Source organism: Phoxinus phoxinus, assembly GCF_949152265.1.
Source record: "Phoxinus phoxinus genome assembly, chromosome: 23".
NCBI lineage: Eukaryota > Metazoa > Chordata > Actinopteri > Cypriniformes > Leuciscidae > Phoxinus > Phoxinus phoxinus.
In genome coordinates this window covers 7,980,732-8,006,398 of record NC_136898.1, presented here as the reverse complement: position 1 = coordinate 8,006,398, position 25,667 = coordinate 7,980,732, and the positions used below count along the sequence as shown (strand labels likewise).

Genomic DNA, 25,667 nt, shown 5'->3' with positions numbered 1-25,667 from the left:
GAGTAATGATGCTGAAAATTCAGCTTTGCCATCACTGGAATAAACTACATTTGTGACAGTGATTTCACCAAGTACTGCCCATATACTTGTAGCTGAAGGTTGGCTGTATTTGTTTGCTATAGAAATGGGCAGACAGAAAAACATTGCTGTCACAAAGTGAGTAGCAGTTCTGTGACCTCTAATGGCAATTTTACCTGAAGCAACATACAGTGCATTAAAGATACACATTTCATGACTATGCGTGCTTCCAGGGAATTGAACCTTTGATCTTAGCTCTGCTAGTGCAATTGAGCTGCAGGAACATGGAGTTCAGCAAACGAACAGAAAGTAATGCTTAAATCTGACCCAGACTTCCTTCATCTGCCACTAAACCGTTCAGGTGCTGCACGGTTAAATGTACAGAAGCAACATTTAATATCCAGCCGATCTCGCCAGCTGTGAATAACAGGCCCTGCTGTATCTGTTTCCATGGCGATTAATGTTCCATAATGCCCAGTTGTTTAGTTATTATTAATAATGACTCAGTTCAAGCACAGCAGGGCAGATTCGTTGCTTAGGGGTTACGACCAACAGATGCCAGGGCTTTATCTAACACTAATCCAATCTGTCTATCAACGGAAAGAGAGCCACTGACAGACGTTTCCATACAATAGAAAGGGAATTAAAATGGCAGAACAGAAGCGTTCAGGTCAGTCTAAAAAAAGAAACATAATGGATCATGATTTAAATAAGTAGAAAAGTATATCACCCAAAAAAATATTATTTTTGCTTGAAAATTTTTTTTTTAGTGGAAGTAAATTGAGTCTGAAGATCAAATTAATAGAATATAAAATAATATAAATACATACAATTAAATAATATCTATTTTTCTACATTAGCTTAAAATATAACAAATATCAATTAGTACAAGCATACAATTATATCTAAACATCACTAATATCTTTAAACAAGCCTAATTTGCATAGAAACAGTGTCTGCAGTGAAAATAAGTACAATTACTTGATTTAAATATCCCAGCACTATTTCAACAGCAAGCACGCTGAATAGATTGTGTATTTTTGCATTGAAATACCGAATGCTGAAATGCTGCAACTGTTAAGTAAATTCACCCCTTAATTGCTTCATTCTGCTAGATGTTGTGTGTAAAATACTGGCCAAAGAGCATCACATCACGGGGAGGTCATCATATGCTGAGTGGTCCATTAATTTAACTGCTTTTGCGAGTGCATCAGTGCTCTTCATGGCCTCTGCATCTCTCTGCCTTTATTGAGCCCCTGACCATTTGAACAGAGCATTTAACCCCAGCGCATAAATATCAATAGAGCACAGTGATGCATTATAGCCCGCTCACATTTATTCTCTCTCTGGGAGAAACGCTATTGATCTCGGTTTAGCAGCAGGAGCGGAGTTCACGCGCGCTTTTAAATGCATTTATACTCAACAGGCTTTTGGCCAGCAACTCAATCGGTGGTTCCTGCCAAACCCAGAGGATGCTGGGATTTAGAAAGATGCTTTTATTCTGGGCATCAAAACGACTTTGGAAATGGTTTGATCTTAGATATAGTTTATATAGTCATGGGGTCAGTATTTTTTTTATTTTTAAGAGAAATTAATACTTTTATTCAGCAATGACACAAGGATTATTATTAGCTATAGTGTTAAAAAGTACATAAGACCTGTCTTTTCTAGTATCTCTAGCCAGGCTGCTTCCATGAAAGCTGTCTCTCTGACAGTGACATGAGTTCTGCCCATATAACAATACTGTCTCTCTGAATGATCTATGCCTGAAAATAAATGTCTAGTGTGCATTAGGACATTTCTTTGCCCATGGACACGCACACACACGCGCACACACTTCAACATGTTTACACTGAGTACCACCATCAGTATCAAACCCCTGAAGGACTCCAGCCTTAAAGATGTGTTTTATTCCTGGGGGCTTATTTCTATGACATTATAAACCAATCAGTTGTTTATTTTTTTATTGGTCTGTACACAAATCTATTGCAAACTAATTTCATCTCTTCATATTAAGGCAAATTATTAACACTATTAAACACAAAAATGAGGAGAGCATCACAACAGTGAGATTGTACCTCTATACCGCAGAAGTAATAAGCCAGGCCGAGCGGGCCATTCACTGCTGAACCGGACTGAGATCTGGTTACTGGAGCTCCGTATCACCAGACCCCTGGATAACACTGAGTTGTTAGCCAGGATGGAGGTCACAGGTCCACCCAGATCCTCCACAACCGCCTCCATCCCATCGTCCAAACTCACGTTCAGCACCTGCAGATCAGAATGTAGGCCTTGATATTACAGACTTGCATGATTGCATCTATGAAGACTTGTAGAATCAGCTCAACTGATTTTGTGTTTAGATTCACTTCAGTGGGTCCAGAATTTGAAAGTGTATATGGAGGTTCCTCTGATCGGTTTCGTTGCATGTGTCTCTGAGATAAGCATATTGACCAGCTCTGTGCTGGTGTGAAGTGTTGAGCTGTCCAGTTGTATCAGAGATACTGATACACACACTGATATGTTCTTACAATCTGCTGTGAGAGCAGCACAGGAGCTACACAGGTGAAACAGTTTTCTTGTTACATTACATTCATTCACTTAATGAGTATTTGTATTGAAGATATATTTGGAGCAATAGGCTATCTAGGGAAAAACAAATGCATTTGCAGTTTGTTCGAAAAAGGTGCCATTATTTTAAATATCAACAGAACAGATGGGCTAAACAGAAATAAATTATTTGAAAAGGTTATTAAAGGAATTTTCAATAACTCTCCACATAGGCCTACCTTTAAAGGGATAGTTCTCTGTCAAAAAAAAAAAATCTGTCATCATTTATTTACTCACTCTCAAGTTGTTCCAAACGTGTATGAATTTCTTTCTTCTGCTGAACACAAAAGAAAATATATTTTGAAGAATATGGGTAACCAAAAAGTTGATGGACCACATTGACTTCCATAGCCATATTGACTTCCAAAAATACTTTGGAAGTCAATGGGGCCCATTTTTAACTGTTTGATTACAGACATTCTTCAAAATATTATTTTGTTCAGCAGAAAAAAATATTCTTACAGGTTCGGAACAACTGGAGGGTGAGTAGCCTAAATGATTAGGCTACATATTTTTAATTTCGGGGTGATATCCCTTTAGCCAGGCTATTAAATGAAAATACTAAAACAAAAATGTTTTATTCATTAATTAAATAATGATTTAGGAATCGGAAGACATGGTTATGTAAAAAAAGCACAAACGAACGAGACTGTTTTTGGACCATGTGGGGGGCTGAGTGACCTCAGAATGACCTAAAAATATTATTTTTAATATCTAAAAATCCGAAGCAGCACAAACAAAACTTTTTACAGCACAAACGGAGCACAAACGATTGAGCCTATTTTGACGACGTTTTTCGTTGGGTGGGGGGCCAACTTCACGCAGGTGGGCTAACTGACCTCAGAATGACCTAAAAATATTATTTTTAATATCTAAAAAACCGAAGCAGCACAAACAAAACGTTTTACATCACAAACGATTGAGCCTATTTTGACGACGTTTTGCGTTGGGTCTAGGGCCAACTTCACGCAGGTATTTTACCTCACTGAAAGAATCGGCTAAAAATAAAAGATAAATTCGTTCGGTAAGTGGCGCCTGCACTGGCGCGCCATATTGTTTTGATTCACTAAAAAAAAGTAGCCAGAACACTGGTCGCGCGCTTTGTTTTGTGCGGTAGGCTACATTTAGGAGCGGTTAGGCTAGTTTCGCTTTGTTTGAACAAATGTTTGAACATGTTTGAACCGCTAGCAGAATTTTTTATTTTATTATTTCGGTTCTGGCATTTTTTAAAGGTGAAAATTGGTTCTCAACCACAATTGGGACGAATTGCAGGTAATTTTGACGAAACTGTTATTCTGTTCTGGTTGCCTGTGTTGAAAACTGTCACAGCACGATAACAAACAGTAAACATTTATTTAAAGAGACATACGTTACAGCTTTATTCCATCATTCGCTTCTGTGGTAGCTTCAGAAAAGAAAAAAAGTTTACAGGCCTCTTCACTTCTGTGTAGGCCTACTTAATGAAGCCACCTAAATGATCATCTGACAGTGGATGAAGGAGCTGATACATTTGCTGTAACAAATTTGCTTAGATTTGAATAAATTTAGCTTCATACTGGATTTCCAAAGCCTCTGCATTTAGCTTTCCTTTGTGATGTGTCTCGCACAGAGAGGTAGCCTTACTGTCCCTGATATGCTTGCTTTATGTCTCCCTACCTTTTATGACACCTTTCGGAGGTGACATTATTATTAGCTGACAGCAATCTCTCCAACTGCAACCTTGACTGAAAAACTAATTTCAGATGTGGTGCCTAGACCCTGAAACCCTCCTCAGGTTCAAGTGACACCTTTCTGTGAATATTAGCTGAATTGCTCTTCCATAATTTGAGTTTCTTAAACTCAAAACCCAACTGAACAAGTACAAAAGGCCTTCATTTCCATAAACTGGGTCTAAAAGTGTGTCATCAGATGATCGGTTGAGGCTTCTTGACCCCTGAGCTGGTATAGAGTTATCAGGGCAGTGCGCATGGAATAATATGAGCGCTGTCATGGTCAACAGGTCGACACGCAATTAAAATAAAATGGTGTTGAGAATCTTAATGGTTTGTGGCCTTTCACAGGACCTTTGTGGACTCCAGACAGACCAGTTTGTGGAAAGTTAATGAGGGTCTAGCCGACAGAGCTCTGGACCCTGGAGAGACGGCAGTGTGAATACAAGGTACCTCCAATTACAGCTCAACTAAAGGCCAATTGGGTTTCATTGGGTTTTGTCTGCGTTGATCGGCGCCTTTTGTCGGTTTTGTCGGGTCGTGGAATGTCTAAAAAGTTATGTCTGTCGGTGCAGTATGAATTGGTCTTAAAACTGCAATTTTACTACACTGTCCACCAATTTATCAGCACACAAACATTGATTAGATGAGATCTGCTAAAAACTATCCAACCATTCTGTGAAAGAGTATACATACATTATTATGCATTTTAAGGGAAGCTGACTTGTGTAGAGGATCTGTTTCCACAAAGGCCTATCACAGCAAAATGGCTGTCAAATCAAAACCATAATGGTTTATGGAGAAAAAGAAACACAAACGAAGCTATAAATGTCACAAAATTCAAAGCAGTATCACAGGACATAAAATGCACATCTGTTTACATTTTTTATTTATTTAATTCCATTAACTATTCCTTGCACATGTATTCTTTTGCTGATGCAGGCAGAAACCCAGCTCTGACAATATGATATTGACAGGATTTTCAACACTATTCAGAGACGCGGCACAACCTCACATAGGGACCAGTGCAATCCAATTCCTGAAAGTTGGACTACTCTTCCAACCTCTTTGGATTCCCAAAAGAATAACTGAGTATTTTTTTGTGTGAATCAAAACCATACAACCTAACCAGTGTTCCAACAGTTCTTGAATGAATGCTGCTTTTTTCCAGTAAATTAAACACATAAATGGCTTGCTACTTTTGTTCATCTTCACAACACAAGTAAAGATTTTGCTACCACTTTGATGCTTAAAAAAGTTAATTAAGAGATCGTAAATCGAATCCATATGAATTGAGTGGCTTAGTCCAAAATTTCTGAAGAGAAATTCACTTTATATGATGAACAGATTGAATTTAGGCTTTTATTCACATATAAACATTCATCAACTCACACATCAGTTGTGGTAAACCGAAGCTCAAGAATGTTTGCTTGACGCGTGAAAACCATTGAGGTTCATTATTCGGTTACGCAGCATGTTTGAGCATCTGCAAGAATCAATGAGGTTTGTTCGCTGATCAATGTTTAAATGTGAATAAAAGCCTAAATTCATCTAAATCATAAAGCGATCGAGTCTCTTCAGAAAATTTGGACTAAACCGCTCAATTCATATGAATTGGTTTTACGAACTCTTTGTGAACTTTTCGAAATGCCAAGGGTCAGGGTGAGTAGTTAATGACAGAATTTTAATTTTTGGGTGAACTATCCCTAAGTCCAATTAGATTAAATCATGCCACATCCAAACAGTCTGTCAAAAAAGACTTGTTTTAAATGTGTTTCTTTCTGAAATTATTTCATCATTTGTCAATGGAATTGCATCTCTTTTTAGACAAATATGGGTATAATGTATTTCCCCTCTTCTGGGATTGGAAGTTGGAACCCACAGACGTATGGTTAGCTGTCCAAATCTTTAACCATAGGCTATACCATCCATGTTAACATAGGCCAATTCTTTCTATCACACTACAGCATCAGAACACCTGCAGTTATAGACAACCTCTAAACAGTCACTATCCTTATTTCTAAAACTCGGAATCTGCAGAGAAATACATCAATATTCAAACAAACCAGTGCACCTTTAGCATCCCCCTCAGAGCATGCACATTTCAAAACCGTTGGCTTTAAATTGGCCACCTGGAGAAGGAAAAGTATCAGGAAGGAGCAATTATTTTCTTTGAAGAAGTCTTGTTTTTTTGCAGGAAATCAAAAAGCAAACAGACGATCAGCTGATGAAACCACATCTAAAATGTAAAAAAAGTAAGCATCACATGTATGATTCAGTACAGAACAGATCCTCTTGCTCCTTACAGAAAACCAACATAACCGCTGTATACTGTTGGCCCTTTTAGAGGGAAATTGTTTCATACGACAGAGCAGCTGCGCCGCAGTCAAACACACTGATACACGAATATGACTGTCCTCCTGGAACTCCATACGGAAACTTTCACAACTTCAGACTAGGGGCCTTTATTAATGCCTGAGAGAGTTGGCAGCATCTGTCTGCGTGTCTCTAAAACTTTTACGTGCGATGTTCTGTCTCCTCACAATCAGTTTTTAAATGCGCTTCTCTCTGTTCTGATCAATCCAAAATTAGAGGTCTGAGAAATTTCAGTGCAGTCGATCGAACCGTATCGAGTTGGCAGGCTGACAGGAATGATAAGTTCCACCTGATTGCATGAAACGCAGTGTCTGTGGTGCTTCATTTGCTCAAAATGAACGGTTTGTTCTTTCTTGGCTTGAGTAATGAAGTAAGAAATTTTCTAAATCCTCTTTAACTAGTGCTTTTTTCCAAGAACAATTTAGAAAAGCACATACCAAGGATATCATCCTGCGATTTACTGTAAACGTGGGTACACATAATGTCTTAATTATACCTCTCAACGAAGAGGTCACAAATATCATTGATTTTGATTTATTTTATTAAATAATTTAATTGTGCCATTTCTTTTATTTTTATTCTCAATTTTATTGTATTTATATTTTTGGCACACAACCACTGTCTGTCTTATCTATAGCAATTTATTTGCGATTTGCAATTAAACCGTGCCCTGTTTGCAGTTGTCTGGCCACTCAAACCATCCTTGCAATTTAGGAAGTCAAATATTTATTTCATAACTACGTAGATATGCAGAATGCACAGAAGAGAAATATCTTGTCATATACTGAGCCTTCAGACACAGGCTGGGACTTTTTAATTTCTGTGTGTGAACACTTATGAAATTTCAATGTTAAGTGTAAAGCAGATGGAAATGACACTCTGTTGCCCTTGAGAGACAAAGATGTGTGAGAGAGACGCTTCTCCTAATCTGCATATGATAAAAGCTTTGGATGAAAAAGTACTGACCTGAATCTCAACACCATAACCCAGATATACAGTAACCAGGCAGGTGCAAAGCATGTGGGAACCAAACGAGACATCCAGAGGGAGCTCTATATAACCCTCAGCTTCTGTGAAGTTCATATCGCAGTGAGCTGGAAAAAGAAAGACAGAGCGAGAGAAAGAGCATCATTTTAAACAATCGCCCCTTTTACAGCTGTCTTATGTTTGTTATCTATCTATCTATCTATCTATCTATCTATCTATCTATCTATCTATCTATCTATCTATCTATCTATCTATCTATCTATCTATCTATCTATCTATCTATATCCATCCATGCATCCATCCATTTATATCCATCCATCCATCCATCTATAAATATCCATCCATCAATCCATCCATATAAATCCATCCATCCATCCATATATATCCATCCGTCCATATTTATCTATACATCTATCCGTCCATATATATGCATCCATCCATATGCATCCATCTATCCGTTCATATGCAGTATATCCATCCATCCATCCATCCATCCACACCCATCCATCCATCCATCCATCCGTTCATACAGTATATCCATCCATCCATCCACACCCATCCATCCATCCATCCATACGTTCATATACAGTATATCCATCCATCCATCCACACCCATCCATCCATCCCCACCCATCCATCCATCCATCTATCCGTTCATATACAGTATATCCATCCACACCCATCCATCCATCCATCCATCCTAAAAGTACCTGAGTATGTCTCAGAAGAGTACCCTGATGTGGTTTTCCCTTCTGGCCTTTGTGGTTCTTTCTTAAGTGAAGTTGACAGAGACAGTGGTGGCAAAGTAGTTTCCTTGTCAAAGGCTTTCCTTGTTGTTGTGATGAGGGTTGTTATTTGACTGGTGCTTGTGGGAGTGCTGGTTGGAACGGTGGGGTTTGTGAGAGGTTGAGAGGTGACTGCTATCTTCTCTGATGTTCTACTACGGCTTTTGCTGGGCCTTCTTTGTTCCACAGATGTTGCCGCAGTCATGGTCAATGTGGTCGCAAGGTCAGAGAAGATTGCTGAATCCTCCTGAGGCACCAGAAGTGAATGTTCAGTGTTAGATGTAGAGGTAGAGACTGTTGGCACTGTGTGTGGTGCCTCTTTAAAAAACTGCTGATCTCCCTCGAAGCTCTTGGTCAGCAGAGCTGAGTGGAGTTTAAGCAGTCTTAGGTTGGGGAGGATTGGTACTGCGTCTGTTGTGAGCTGCTGGATGTCAGTTGGTGGCTCCTGTTTACTGGTGAAAGGGTCAAACTCTTTCTCTGATTCTGACTCTCCTCCTCTCTGAGTTTGTATGGTTCCATCTTCTGAAAAAAAAAAAATCCAAACAGATTGAAAATTAGTACTAGGCAAACCTAGTCTAGTCTAGTCTAAGTCAGGGCTTTTTAAACTGGTCTCTCCACAGACCCACAAGGGCCTTGTTTATTTGTTTTATATATATATATAAAGCATCTGAAGAACATCAAGCATTCAGCTGTCATCCTGAAATAATTGGAGAATAACCACACAAAAAAATTATATATGTACATATAAAAATAAAATGTGGTTATTCTCCAATTATTTTAGGATGACAGCTGAGTGCTTCATGCTCTTCAGATGCTTTAAGTAATTGAACATAAAGTTGTGACTCTGTTTGAATTTTCTATTTTCGAGCATATTAAGACAATGCTTCCCTGCAAAGTAATTATTTTACTGACACAAGAGGTTCAATATTACTGTGCTGAAGAACAGCAGCATCTTTCAGGGAAAAGAAAGTGTGAGGCAATTACAGAACATCTTTCATCTCAAGATTAACACACCTCACTAGACAGAAGAGCTCTCAGAAGGGTTCAGAGAGAGAGAGAGAGAGATAGAGAGAGAGAGAGAGAGGCCTAAAAATCTCAACAAATGTTTATGATCAGAAACAAACTGCAATCAGAAACACAGTCCTCATTCGCCACTGAGAGGAAGTGAGTCATTTAAATGTCATTCAGACACAAATATTCTTAAAAGCATGTCTAATAAAAAGATAAAAAAAAGTCCAGTTTGATCAAAAACAGTAATTATGGGAATGTCAGGGACTTTTGTTGACCGATCTTTGGTTATTAAATGCTTCATGCCATTCAAACTGGATGTGCTCCCTCAGATTTTTGAGTCAAGTTGATTTTAAACTTCTAAAATCCAAACTAAGTTGTTGCTTGATTGTTAAAAAAAGAAAGCAAAAAATAAAATAATGTACCTTTATAAAGATCATCAAGTCTAAATGGAGAACTTGAATTACCTATTTTCTGTGGAATATGAAAGTTATTATCAAAATGTCAAATCTGTTCTTTTCCATACATTGATAAATGCTTGGTAATCACTGGCTGGAAAGTCTAATTGTAATAATATTTTTTAAAACATAGGAGAGTTTTTACACTTTTTCCACCAGTGAATATTCTCAAAGGTATAGGCTTATTGTTGAAAGTCAATTTCTGTACATACCTTAAAGTCTTTGCTACAAAAAATAAGCTATTGAGAATTTCCTACCACTGCAAATGTTGGCATCTTTGCTTGTCTTGTTGAGATATTTATAATATTTCAGGCGTGAAGGAAATCCCTTTGTTTTACTGTTACCCATAAAAAAAAAAAAATCTGCTTGTGCGACATCGCTGTGCTGAAAACAACATCTGGAGTTGTGTTTTGTCTGTCAAGAAGTGCTTCCATTATTGAGACGTGTGAGGGAAACGCTGCACTGAACTGCTGTCAGATCATCTGTCTCTTTATAATCATTCCTACTGGATTACAGAAACTCTCCACTGGGACGTTAACAATGTCTGGCTTGAGGAAAATTCAAACACAGATGTACAGAATCCATCTTATACAAACACGCAAGTGCACCAATACCCTGATTCAGCTTCTTATAATTGTGTTTTCACTAAATAAGTCTTCGTTTTCACAATGCCTTTTTCAACTTAAAACTGTGTTTTGAGGGCCTGAAAACGCAAACTTTTAAAAACGGTTTCAAAGTACAAGTTTTCGAAAACTATACCATTATAGTCTCTGTGTAAACTACATGTACGCAAATTTGAGAAAACTGTGACATCATGTGCATGTGTATTACGTGTTCAGTCAGTAGCACTTTATTTTACAGTCCTACTCCCCATGTACATACTAATACCTAGTTATTACCCAGTTATTGTAATAACTATAAGTACATACTACTAGTATGTACTTATAGTTATTACAATAACTGGGTAATAACTAGGCATTAACCTACCCCTAAACCCAACCTTGACCCCATTACCTTATAGTAACGAGTATTTTCTTAAAGTGCACTGTAAGTAGCCTACACGTACTGTAAAATAAAGTGCAACCGTTCAGTCTATAGGGCTGTAGTGTTTCTTTACAAAGTGACATTCTCAACTGGCCTGGCATTCATAATACAGTGTTTTGACAACGTTGTCATCTGTACGCAAAAAAAAACACAAATAATTTTTTTTTTATATATATATATACATTCACCCTAATGTCATTCCCACCTTATGAGTTTTTTTGATTTTCAACCCTAGCTCTCAAATCTCAAAATCCTCCTTTTTATGTTCCACATTAAGAAAGAAAATCATCTGGGGTTTGGAACAACATGAAGGTGAGTAAATTAGGACAGATTTAAATTTTTTAAATGCTTTGTGCCAACCAGAGACAATCATCACTCTTTATTTTCATAGAACCTCCTATACATCTCGTGAACGGCTTCAAAACAAAGTCCTAAGCAGATTGTGAACCTCAGAAGAGCATATACTTCTGAGACCTTCTGTTATTTCTGCGTTCAAACAGCATGAGATCGCGAGTGTATGTTTTACTCCCTAATTGGGCAACTAGATGACAGTGTGTTCTAACAGGATATAGCTTGGCGACACAACGAAGACAGTAAGAGATAAAAAGAACATCACTGACACAGGATTTGTAGACGGCTTCTGAAGACCAGCTCACAGTTAAACTCTCAGCAGGAGCTACAGCTCTGCTTTATTATTGAATGTAATCAGCCTGTATAGTGAGGCGCCAGTGAACATTGGTGGAAGGCTGAATGAAGATAATCAGTTGTGGATTGCAATAGTTTTGTTGGTGGAAAATGTTGTTGAGGCCAGAAAGCGGAAATCTCCATTGGGCGCATCTCGGGATGTTTCTTTGTCTTATTGGTTTCTGTACTTGTTTAAATCTTTATCCATTATCACGAACCAAGTCCAGCTGAAAACCAGCTTGACCCACCTGGGAGACCCGCTTAAAGTAACTACGACTAGTAAACCAGGCTTTTACCAGGTTTATTCAGAAGAATATAGCATGAGCCATTTAGTAAATATTGTAACTACACTATCCGCCATTCTTCATTGACAGCCATTCAAGTCATGAAATATAACAAGTGTTGTTGTCTTTAACTAAAAATATTAAAAATAGGTTATATTTTATAATAAAATAAAATGTAAATATTAGATAATGTGCCTTCACAACTAACTGAAATAAAATAAGTTATTTAAATTAAAGCTATATAGAAATATTTAAAACAATACAAACTAAACTATAAAAATGATATAAAAGCACAACAAAACTCAAATTTAAAATATAAACATAAAAACATATTTAATTGTGTTCTCCAAGAACATAAATCCCACAATAAATCTGGGTGCATAAACTGTTTAGAGGTCAAATGCGTCATTTAGTCCTCAAATCACTTTCCTGATATAATGAACACGTTTGAAGTGTTAAAACTGCTGTGAATCAAGCACTGACCTCACAATCTCTCTCCTATTAAGAACACACAGAGCACATGTCACTCCAGAGTGAATCCCATTTATCAAGATGACACTTTCTGTAATGGAAGTGTGATCAGATCATTCCAGTGGCAATAAACAGCTGCTTCGCAAAGCCACACAATATCAGACCATCCAGTCAGATTAAACCAGAGGCTGTAGACAGACATTAATCTCTTAAAGAGGTAATTCAACCGTGCTTTATAGACTGTGACATGGAAAGACTAATCCCAGTGCATTTCTGCAAATAAATATATCACCTTTAAAGGCACAACACACCCTATATAGTGACCTTCTCCTCAAGATGATACATGCACTAAGATCTATTTTACATAACCCCCCTCCCCCTAAATGGCACTTTTCACAAAAAACAAATCAAACTGTTGTTGGCCGCTTTACATGTCAATCAAGCGTTTTCTTCCCGTTTTTGCCATAAGCCTAAAGTCAGGCTATGCTACTCTCTGAAGTACCCAGCATGTTTTTTCCTGCCTGTGAGAATCCCGCACTGAGACATAGAGAGCGGTGAGGTGTTTAAATAGTCAGAAATTGCTTTTATTCGCTTTGGCAGGCAAGTGTCAGAGTGCAGCATGCTGCGAGTCAACATGTCTAAAAACATAAACGTGCAAAACAAAAGGTGCCCTACACCTGCCCAACGGACAAACGCAATATTAGAGCCGACACTGATGGATGAAACTCTCGGTTCTTAAAAGATAGAGAATGTTTGTAATTTGTTTTAGTCCCAGCAGGATACAGACAGTGACCCTGAGATTTGAAATGGACCTTTACAGATGAGAAATCATGCAGTCATTCCTATCTCCACTCTTTCATCAAACCTTAGTGCACCTTTAACTAAACTATCTCAGCCGTGGCAGTTTCTGAATTCATTCTGTTGAATGTACTAATTTGTGTAATAAGACTGTAATTGGTGTAATTATTTCTGTAGTGGACAGTGCATCGCACAAGCTCACCAGCACCAAACTTGACCTTCCATTTACAGTTGGGAGTGATATCAAATGCACTTTTTAATTTTTGGAAGTCTTATCAAAATTGTTTGTCAAAAATGTTCTGAATTAAGTATGCATTTTAATGAGACGTGGCAACGTAGCATAATACTGTTTAAAACATTCATTGCTGCTTACTGCATACAGTTTCACTATTAAAAAGACACACACACACACGCACACATGCATTCCAAACAACCCTTGTATCACTGTTATAAGATCCAAAACTTCATTAAATTGAATAGCACTGGGCGGAGAACTTTTCAAGTTTAAATTCTATAATAAACCACTTTTGGGGCAGCAGCGATAGAGGGTGAAATTTGACTTAATGTGCTCAGCGACAAACAAAGTAAAGCATACTTGTGTGGGTGTTAGTGAACAGCATGTATCATTTACTGAGCTCATATATTAGCAGCTCTTCTCTGACACACAGCTTAGCTGGGCGGAAAAAAAAGTGTCGTTATACCTGAAAGCTCATGATTTAATTGTTGGCAGCTTGTGGAATGTATTAAAGCGTGGACGTTCAGACAGCTTTCCTCCCACATGGAGGAGAGGTCACTGCATTTCTGTCTTGCTGAAACCTGTTAAAAAATGGGCCGTTTTCTGGACCTGAAGGCTGATACATAATGTTTGTTAATAATACTGTCTCACATACTGCTGTCTGTACTCTGTCTGTACTATGTCATAAGATGAATGACACTTGTCAAAGGAAACTGAAATAAGATACACAGGGTATGAACTTACAGTACATATGAAATCAACCAAATCACGATTTTGGTAATACTATCATTCATATATATGAATTGTAAAATTATTCAATCCCTATTGCAATCAGGTTTATTATCAAAATGTACAGACTTTCAGCTGTTTGCAATGAACAAATCAAACAGAAGTAATTGAAATAGCTCAACACAACAAATGTTTCAAGTGGTTTCCCCAAATTCAACTGAAAATGCAACTTTTAATGACTTCTGCAGTCTCAAAAATTGTCTACCCCTTCATGGCAAGCATCTTTAGTACTTAGTAGAACACCCTTTTGCTGTTATGATCTGCTGCAAATGAGATGTATAACCAGACACCAGCTTCTGGCAGTGTTTCTGAGGAATCATGGCCCATTCCTCATGAGGTAATGGTCTCCAGTTCAGCAATTTTCTTGGGTCTGCGTGCTTCAACCGCCTTCTTCAAATCCCAGCAGAGATTTTCTATGGGGTTCAAGTCAGGTGACTGTGATGGCCACTGTAGAGTGTTCCAGGACTTCCTCTGCAACCACTTCCACTTGGTGGTATTTGAGGAATGCTTGGGATCATTGTTCTGTTGGAAGGTCCAATGACGCCCAAGCTTCAGCTTCCTTACTGACGACATGACGTTTTCTCCTATGATTTCCTGTTACTAAAAATGTATCCATCTTCAGCCTTCCACACGCTGCAGGTTTCCAGTGCCAGAGGATGCAGAGGACCGAAAAGTTAGTTTTTTTTAGCACTTTTCATGTGCTTTTGGGTCAGTAGTGGTGTACGTCTTGAAGTTCTGGCATGGAAACCTCATGCGTTTAGTACGCACCTTACTGTGCAAACTGAAACCTCAGTCACTGTTGCCACCAAGTCCGTCCAGGTAGTGTCCGTCCATCTGTGATTGACAGGCACTGTTCCTTTAACTTTAAACTTGCAAACTATGCTTCCAACGGTGTCTCAAGGAACATTTAGTCTTTTTTGTATCCTGTTCCTTGCTTGTGAAGGGTGATGATACCTTCTCTTTACTTTTTGGACCATTCTTTTGACTTAGCCATATTTCTAACTTGCAGTCAAACGTGACACTCAACAAACCTAGCCAGTTCATATATTTAATGTGTTCTAGCTCAGGCACACCTGGTGCAACTAATGAAGCTCTTGATTAGTTGCATCAGGTGTGATTGAGACAACACCTGTTTTGCAGATTTGTGCTGTTAGGGATTCTATTCAGGGGGTTGAATAATTTTGAGAAAGCAGAAGTCGTTGAAAGTTGAATTTTGAGTTTAATTTGGGGAAACCACTTGAAACAGTTGTGTTGAACTGTTTGTTCATTGCAAACAGCTGAAAGTCTACATCTTGCCAATAAACCTGATTTGCAATGGGGTTTAAAAATCACAACGGTGTATATATATATTTTTTCTCTCCTTTGTTTCTGTTGGTATATTATGTTATCTCAAGTGTTTGAAGACATTACAGACCATTCCAAATTACAAAAGTGAACTGAACTTCTACAAATATCCCTTGCTGATTGTGTATAGGGAGCAGTGAACTAGGGACCCTGAGGATTGGAACACAGAGCTGCAGACAAACTTCTAGGGCTTATTGACAACAAACAACTTATTTCATCAAAGAGATAAACAACAAAACCCTTTCCTCTCTTCTAAGGCATCTCTGCTCTCTCTGGATTTCATCTACAGAGTTTGAATTAAGTGTTGCATCCGTTCAAATCAAATCTAGTTCTATGATTAGTACAGCATCACTGCATGTATGATATCAAAAGAAAATTCACCAAGATGAAAAGCTCTGTGTTTTCAACTGCACCAGACTCCTGCAGGTTTAGTGAGGCTGATTTTTCAGGAGACTATCCCATGACAGTTTGCTCAGAAGGAGGGAGGGAACATGCCCAAGAAAATAATAATGATATTTTTTGGCCATCCACCTCCTGAGGAATTCTGTAAATCCAGAGGAACGTCGTTATAAGATCAGAAATAGTCTGCACACTCTAAATAATGGATTGTTTTTTTATTCACCTCTCCTTTTCTGTATCTCTCTCCCCATTTACCTTTCTCTATTTTTGTCCTCGTATGATGTAAACCATCACCTTTCCACAGTTTTTGCAGTGAGATTAAACCGCAAAGCATTGTGTGTAATGGAACAAAAGATAATCACCACCAACATTATAGCAAAGAAAGATTATATATTATATATTTTATGAAACAGTATTAAAAGATATACAGTAATATTAATTAATATAATTAATTAATTATATATATATTAATTATAAATATAATCAATTAATTATATATATATATGTAAGTATAGTTTTTTTAAGGTGATTTGAGCTGAAGAATAATTATTTTTATTGATTTGAAATATGTTATTATACAGCATTATACATCAAGTGGGAAACCGGAAATGCAAATTCATACCAATTTTGCTGATACAAAGTTCAAGTTTGAAAAAATGTGTATATTCATGACTAATAGAAGATCGATACATCTCAGAGTAACCGAGTAAGATTTCCAAGACCACAAACTTTAATGTTGCAGGTTTGTAGCATTGCAGGAAAGTGGATTAGATTGTTTATCTTTGGATTTATTAATATTTGTTATATGTTGAATTTATGTTTAAAAAAAAGGACATATCTTGTCCATTGCTGTGAATTTTGCATGCTCAGCACCCCTTTAAAGGGACTTTCTTATACAAACCAAATCAATATCAAAATCAATATTTACTCATTTATCCATAACAGCTCACTTATAGCTTAAAAAATTAGAATATTACTCTAAAATAAATTCTAGGTTTCTTGTGATCAATAGTGTCTCTACAAGTGGAAAGAAGATCTTTATTTATCTTTCTAACACAGAGATGTATGTGCGAATATACTCCGAGGATTGTGAAATGAAATCTCACAGGCAGTCTCACTGTAAGACATTTTCATTCTGCACCAAACTCTTCAGAAAACACTTGATCAAAGTGACAGGAGAGAGAGAGAGAGAGAGAGAGAGAGAGAGAGAGAGAGAGAGAGAGAGAGAGAGAGAGAGAGCATAATTCATGCTATTTGAAAGAACAAAGGCCTGCGAGGAAATGACAGCTTGTCAGAAAAAAATAAAGCCACGGAAGAGAAGAGACAACGACACGAGGCATACAAGCAAACAAACAGAGGTAAAGTAAACAGACTTTGGTTTATCTCTGCGCTCACACATGCCTTTTTTATTTCTTACATTTTTTAGAGTAAATTATCATGCAGTCTATGGGTTTTCAGTGAGGAGAGATGGATGTGTACAGTGATTATGAACAGTGTGTGTGTGTGTATATATATATCTCAATTTCAATTGAAAGGAAATGAATTGGAAAGAACTCTCAATAAAAAGTCTAACAGCTGAAAGTGCATATAAGAGCAAAAACCAAGTCATGAGGTCAAAAGAACGGCCTGTAGAGGATTGCGTCGAGACACAGATCTAGGGAAGACTACAAAAAACATTCTTCTCCAGTGAGTGTTCACAGAAGTATGTAGCCTTCATAATCCTTCATGGAAGAACTTTGGAACAACAGGTGTCTTCCTAGAGCTGGTCTTCTGGCCTAACTGACCAATAGATGGAGAAGGGCCCTGGTTACAATGGTGACCAAGAAGCTGATAGTCACTCTGGATGAGCTCCATGATCACATGCTCCAGACATGCTCCAGAAATTTTGTCATCACTTCCTCACCCTCAAGTTGTTCCAAACCTTTATGAGTTTCGTTCTTCTGCTGAACACAAAAGAAGATATTTCGAAGAATGTTGATAACCGGAGAGTTGATGACTTCCATAGTAAGAACAAAAATACTATGGAAGTCAATGGCTACTGTGTCTGGTTACTGACATTTTTTTCAAATATCTTCTATTGAGAAGAAAAGCCTGAGTTAAATCCTGGTATTCTGCTCTTTTTTTATTCTGTCTGCTTCTCGCTTCTGAGACGACAGTCCTGATAGACATCTGTGATTGCCAGGCAGGTTTTATTGCAAAGGAAAGGTCAAGGTTGCTAAAAACTTAGAGAGAGGGGGCTGATTAGATGCTCTGTGATGAGCTCAGAAGCCTTTGCACAATATCTGCCCGTCGCGCATCAACCTGAGCATTAAAATCAAGAAAAAAATGTGTGAAGTTAATACCCTTATATAAATACTAGCCTATATTAGGTATAGGCTAATATAGGAATAGGCTCAACTGAGTTGAGTTTGGATACTGTGACATTCTCTACTGTGTTTGTTTTTTGTTTTTGTTTTGTTTGTGTATCCTGACATTGTTAAGCACTGTAATTTAAATGTGCTATACAAATACATTTGAACTTAATTATATTTATATAATTAATTATCTCATAATTATATTTTATACAAAATTATATATTTTAATTGTGTTTATTTCTCTTGAATTAATGAATGTTCTGCACATTCTGGGTCAGGTTTTGCTTAGATGGGAAAATAGATTAATACATATACATGTAAAATAATGTCTTGATGAAAATGTTAAAATGCAATATGGTTTCTGTAAGCTAGGGAATACAAAATATTATTAGATTTGTATAAAAACAATAGAAGTAAATAGAGTCCCCGCACCCTAATTTTAGGTTACATTAGGGTTAGGGATATAGGAAAGAAAAATACAAAAAGTATACCTCCTTAATGTATTAACTGGTTCTAGAAAAAAATGCAATTAAATAGAGAGCAAAATATTTTTTTCTCCTGAGAAAAGACCATAAAAACTTACAGTGTTAAAAAAGAAACTGAAAGAAAATCTCAAAATGTGCTGCCTGCAATCAAAAATCTGAACGTTTAAACCAAGTGATCTTGAGTGATTCATATACATTTTATATTCTCTATGCAAACAATTTAATTTATTTATCCTAAGGAATTTTACAAGAAACACCCGAGACAGCAAGTCAGGAAGAGAGAGAAAGCTAATGGTGTAGACTGTATTCCCCTTGTGTCTTGTTAACTTCTCAAGTTTTGCACGGTTTATTTCGAAGCTCCCGCTGGGTGCCGATTCTCCAGCAAATTACCATGGAAACAACTTTTAGATACGTCCCACTGGATATTTTCAATTTATGCAATGAATGATGAGTAATGAATATACAGGTTTTCCCAGGCTGTCTGTCTAGGTCAACACAGAGGACTTTTTAAGTGTATGAATATGTAACAGGGTGAGAGATATTGCTCTGCTGGAAAAACACACAGACACGGGGGCAAAAGAGCAGCGAGACGTGCGCTGTATGAAACCGACTTCTTAACACCATGGATTGTTTCACAAGTAACCACAGACCTCTGAAGATCTCCCGGAATGTCTGGACTTAATCTGTGTAGCACTCAGAAAGTACATTTTATAACACTCCCTGAACTTGGAGAATCGAGAATACTTTGTTTGTTTCAAGGTCAGATGGATTCAAAGTAAAGTTGCTTTCAAGCATGAAAAACACTTGTTCAGCTCATGAGTATGAAAAACAGAAGCAAGCAAGTTGATTTGTTTAAGATACTGTATTCTTGCACTTCCCTCTGAAAACAAATGGAAGCTATTAGCACACAAAACAATGAATTAACTTTTCGCTAAATACTGTGTACATAAAATACAGATACAAACAAAATCACACTCTATCATGGTTTCAAAGTTAGATGTCTACACATCATTTTAAAACTGTCCCAAAAAGGTAAGGTTGCGTAATCTTTAGTACTTCATCATCTTATTTATGTAGTCTTATGTCATTCTACAGGATTTCCGGGAGACGTGCGTGTCACGTTCTTTAACCGTCCACCTTGAAACAAAGATGCCGTGATGCCAAACCCCCTTATGGAAGAAGCAAGCTGTTGTTTACAACTGTGACAATGAGGATCAACTAAATGCTGGTTTTTCAAAAGGTATGTGATGTAAACTTAGCGGAAAAGTCTCTTTAAAATGTCCAAATTTTTACATACATGACGCAGAACAAAACGAACAGTGATTGGTTGCTTTACATGTCAATCAGGCGGCCACTGAACGGTCCTTGGCCAATGAAAGCTGCTATGCTGTCAGTTTGCAGGTCTGGCTACGTGAGACTTTAGTGTGAGAGGGATTGGCAGCACTGACTGTGGCTCCGACCTGTTCTCTAATCAGCTTCTCTTGTGTGTATAATCAGTCAGGCCTAGGAGAAGTGTGAACAGACCCAGGATAGCAGTCCCCTGAAGTCCTGATGCATTAACCTTGCACCTCTAATGACCAATTCACACTCTGACGGAGCAGACCAGGCACCACTTTAACTTTGATCACGTTAGAGCGGTTATGCAAGATGAATGAACTGTGGGAACACTAATAGAATTGTCATGGCCATGTTTCTTGTGGGTTTACTGGATTTAAGGTTTGCTCACATCAAGAGCTACATGAAAACGCACAGTGAATAGGCAAAAGGCAAAAAGCTATTCACAATTCACACAGAGGGTCAAACACATATCGGTGTAATGCATCTTTCAGATTTTTTTCAATGTTTAGTGGAAGTTGAGATTTAAAATTTCGGCAAAGCACTTATTTATATTGAATAAATTAAATATACTGGTAATTCATATGTATGCACTGAAAAAATACAGAAACATTGTTTTATTATATTTGTATTAAACAATACATTTATTCATTAAAAGCCTATAATGTCTTTACTACATTTAGCTGTTTATTAGTACTTGTAAAGCACATATTAATATTCTGCATTACCATATTGTACTTCCCTTAATCCTACCCAATACCTAAACCTAACAACTACCTTACTATTAATTAGCAGTAATTAGGAGTTTATTGAGGCAAAAGTAGTAGTTAAGTTAATTAATAGTGAGAATTCGACCCTAATCTAAAGTGACAGAAATTTAAATTTATAACAAAAATATATAAAATTCATTATTTATTATTATAAGTTTCATAAATTAAATGTTAAAAATTCTCATTCAATAATGGGTGTTGTAAGACTCTTATTATTGGCAGCCTGTGTTGCAAATGAATGTTTGTTTGTGTGTCTGTCTGTTTAAATAGTGTGTATGTGTTTGTACTGAACTATTCTCCTCTAAAAACAGATTTTTCTTCTCGGTTTCGGGTGAGAGAGGACGGGGTGGTGCGAACAGTTCTGTCGGCATGGCAGATCCGAAGATACGTCTCCCGTAGCAACAGAAGAGCTTTAAAGTCCAACCGTGGCTTCGTCACCTAGTCAAATCACCGCAAAGTAAACAGCACAACACCTAAACAACCTCACAAACAGCAGCCACGGCTAAATCACAGGTCCTCAACTAGACCAATTACTGCAATTACATGGGCGTAATTACTTTTAGCACAGATATCTCCTAACATCTTAAACGCCCCTTGAGATTTTGACGGTAAGTCCTCTTTTATTGTATCTGGTGTCAGAATTTCAGAGCCAAAGGGAGGGTGTCAAACCTAAGAGACGACAACTAGAGAGGCTAGAAAAAAGCATGATCATAAAGACTCAGACTCACACTTTTATAGATATCTACATTGTATAACCAACAAACGATATCTGACTCATATTGCATACAAAAAGGGCAAGTGTTTTCTCAAAAAAGCAAGCTCTGCCCTGATTGGCTGGCTAAAGCAGTCTCCAGGAGTGAGGGTCTATTGGTTTTTATCAGTTCAACTGGTTTACATATTCCTCAGATCTTAAAGTAATTCAAGTTCGAGGCACTTAAACTGATAACAAGAAAAAATGCAATCAGTTATCTGCGTTTCTGCCTCTGAAAGAGGAACGCGGGGAGAAAAGTCTCAAACGGAAGAACATCAACAGTGCATTTATTACAGCATGACAGATGCAGTCTCTGATGCAGAATTCAAATACTCTGGGATTCGATCGCAGCAGCCGTTTCAAATACAGTGGCATCTGAACATCTGAACGCTGAAACAGAGACGCCATGAAAGCTTCGTTTGTCCTGGAGCCTTTGAGAGCCCAGTGTCCTCTGCTCTCATCCTGACGAAACACAGAGCCTCTTATTTAACAAATGTGCTCAAGGATCTCAGACACCTTTCCCTGTCACTTATTTAAAGACACTGGGCAGTGGTGTTATACCTGACATCTCTCATCATCATACATCAAATATCAGCATAAATGCAATACAAATGTTCAAATAATTACACAAACTCCAATAAAAATGTTCAAATAATTACACAAAATCCAGACACTTGACCCCCAATTATGCTTTTTCAAATATTACCTTTCACGCAGTTTGTAATATGTAATAAAGCTGAATGTAAAAGGTCTGCAAAGTTTTAAGGATCAAAGTGCATGATAAATAAAGTTGTCTCCTAAAAGAAAGAATACATTCTGAACTGCCGAAACCTCTTACAAAAAAAAGTTTATTCAAGTGTGCTGTTATTAGGCTATACTTTTAAACAGAAAATAAGAAAGTATACTGTCAGTCTAATTTGTATGTATATACAGTACTCAAATTACACTCGAGTATACTTGACTTATACTGATAGAAAAGTCTAAGTATATTTGGCATATACTATAATATAAATATTCTGAATATTCTGAAAATTATAAAAAATGCTGATGCTGGCTGGCAACTTAAAAACAAGTCTGGCAGGGAAAGAGTTAAAGAACTTTTAAATGTATATTAGTATGTATAAGAAGTATAATAATTGTTTTCTAAATTGGAACGCAGTAGTATACTTAGTGCAAAAATAATATAAATAGTAAACTTTAAGTGTGATGTTATGTTCACTTAAAGAAAACTTACAAGTACTTCCAATATAAAACTACTAGGCCTAAATTAGTAGTTTACTGAGAGTATAATTCAAAGTGTACTTTCATAAACTAAAAAATGTGCTACAAGTATAAACTATCAGTACCTATGTTGTAGTATATTTGCAGAAATAAACTAGCTGTGTACTCAGTTTACTGTGGTTACCTTTAAGTACTTAAAATAAATAAAATAAGTAATTTTACAGACTAAAAAAAAAACACAATTGTAAATATAAATAGTAATTTATTCATTAAAAATTGTCTATATAAATAGTAAATAAAACATATTATAAAAAATACTGCCCCTTCATTCATACATATTTAGATGTCAAAAAAGCAGAGGTTTGGTCTAGCTGAGCTGTAGCTGTCAATCAAGGAAAACTAGATATTTATTTTGCGCTAACATACTATACGCACACATATGGAACATATGCAGATCCCAGCAAAAGCACAGCTGCTTTTAATTACTAAACAGTCTTGTGTTCTTCAGTTTTCCTTCTGACAAAATTCATAAAAAAACAACCATTCAAGCATTTCAAAATGCAGTTCCTTTCATGAAGAAAGCAAAATCAGAATGGACCATTTATTGCCTTCGAAAAAAATAAATATCCTTAGTGTTGGTGTACCGTGTTCTGCATCCTGAATCAGAGGCAGAGGAAACCATCAGGATACTAAATAATGAAATGTCACACATAACAAGAGAGGGATTAGGAGGCCAATGGACTTGTGGCATTTTAAAAGTCAAAAAGTCAACTTGTAATCTTCCTCTTAAATATACCAATTTTATGGTTGTGTGGCTGCAGGTGCCTGGCATGTAAAGAGCATCAGCCTTGCGCTTTCAAGAGGATCAGCAAGTATTGATGCCTAAGAAGTCGATGTCGCCGCCCTTTAGGCTGAAATAAAAACACTTGAAATCAATACAAGAACCATCACAGTGTGCCGATTGAATAAATGCATTTGACACAAAAGGAAATGTGTGTGGCATACTTTAAGGGTTTTGTATGGTCACACAGTTAAAACGCCACAATAAATGCAGTAAATCCAGGCACATTATACTGTATTTCCTCTATAATCTGCTGCCTTTCTTCATGAGAAAAGGCCATATCAGATCGGCCTGCCATTGCTTATGGTTCAAAGCTGTACGCCGCAAAGCAATGCAACCAACTTAACCTCCCATTTCTATTTGATGGATGAAACGGAAGTAACATCAGCTGTGATTTTGGTTAGGATGGCTATCTGTTGCTAAGAGATTCTGCTCTTTTCTGTGTAAATTAGTTACACATGAAGTACATAAACCATTATCAGAGAAAAAGTTCTCACAGAAGAACCCAAAAGACTTTCAGTGTCTGAGAGAGACGGCAAAGGTACGGTTATCTCGGGCCCACCAGAGTTCAGACAACATGAGGATATTACTGTATCGATGCACGATTGTTCAATTTTGGGCTGTCCCAGACAAAAGATGACCAGTCGTGGCGATTTTTGTAGATGTGGCTTCTAAACAGTTGTCCTACGTCACAGTGTGAGAGGTTCAAAGACGTCCGTTGTGACGATCTTGTGACCAAAGATAGCCTGCGATCATTTTTGACAATGTCAGAAGTTAAGCATAATCCTCTCACAGTGTGTTTGCTGCTACAACGCTTACTGACTACCCAAAAAAAGCTGCATGAAATGGCGTATTGATCAACGCGGCATGGCGCTAAAACGTATACTTTCCTCAGGCTACGTTTACACGTGGACGGCTATTTTCATAAACGGACATTTCACCCCTCTCCGTTTTCAAAAATAACATCGCGCACACCTGTCAGTTTTCAGAAAAGTGTTCGTTTACACGAACCCGTGTATATGCCGTCAAGAGCATGCCAAACCTGTAGGTGGCAGTGTAACGAGAAGCTCAAGCCCACGTTAGCCAATCAGAATCCCGAAAATAGTCACATACTGTGACGTCGGCTGCCTAAAACTCAGTTTTTCTCAGTTTACATGCAAACGTGCAAACAGTTTTCCAAAATCTCCACTCTGGCCGGAGTTTTTAGAACGAATCGTTTTCAGAAAGAATCGTTTTCAGTGGCGAATTCTCCGTTTGCGTGTAAACGAAGGGAATGTCTCCGTTATTCAAAATTACCATGTACATGTAAACGGGGCCTCAAGCTACATTATCAAAAAAATTGGCATGCCAAGTTGGCCTTTTTCCCTATATGACCACATCCATATTCTCCTCTTTCGCTTACTCCTTTTTTTCAGCGCACATAAAACTACAATTGCCAAAGTCAAGTGCGATTCATCTTGCTCTATTTGCGCACACTGATGATGTTCTATTCTTCAATTCTAACTTACGTCGTAGCCCACGATTCAATAGGTGTCATCAGTCTACATACATGTCGTAACCAAGTTTAATAGATCCATGTCGTACAGTGTGATTTGTAATGATCTTATAGGATTGCTGAAGCCGCAGTTTGTAGCAGGTATTAGAGAGCATTCTGCCATAATGACTCATTTACAAGCCATAAACCAACAAAGCACCAGGCTAATTATGTCAACGAGCAGCTTCTGAATAGCCCTTGATCAAGCTAATCACCAGCAATCCAAAAAACAGGTGTTTCAACCCCTCCCCTGAAATCAGAGGTATAGAAGACAGAAATTGAAGCCCTCAGACTGTTCCCATCCTTCTGTTTTTGAATTGCCAGAATACAAGACCATGAATCTTGCACAGAATTATGAAAGGATCTGATAAGAAAGC

General features: G+C 37.4%; 1 protein-coding gene and 1 long non-coding RNA gene across 6 annotated transcripts in view; one reads left to right on the top strand and one right to left on the bottom strand.

The window, feature by feature from the left end:
- Positions 1-25,667, bottom strand: part of sez6a (seizure related 6 homolog a) — a 49,320-nt gene that overhangs the window by 11,853 nt on the left and 11,800 nt on the right. For all 4 annotated transcript variants that reach the window (XM_079599406.1, XM_079599405.1, XM_079599404.1 and 1 more), the window contains exons 2-4: positions 8,411-9,007; positions 7,680-7,807; positions 2,097-2,289 (exon numbers count right to left, since the gene is read on the bottom strand). In XM_079599406.1, the coding sequence (XP_079455532.1) occupies positions 2,097-2,289; positions 7,680-7,807; positions 8,411-8,690 (601 nt within the window). In that variant the 5' untranslated portion in view covers positions 8,691-9,007. The remainder of the gene's footprint in view (positions 1-2,096; positions 2,290-7,679; positions 7,808-8,410; positions 9,008-25,667) is intronic.
- On the top strand, positions 3,797-23,817 carry LOC306991508. Of its 2 annotated transcripts, XR_013796113.1 has the most exons (5): positions 3,797-3,900; positions 4,689-4,786; positions 19,934-20,078; positions 21,255-21,400; positions 23,737-23,817. It is a non-coding gene; the product is annotated as an uncharacterized lncRNA (long non-coding RNA). The 2 variants fall into 2 exon arrangements; XR_013796114.1 differs by lacking the exon at positions 23,737-23,817 and having other exon boundaries at positions 21,255-22,665.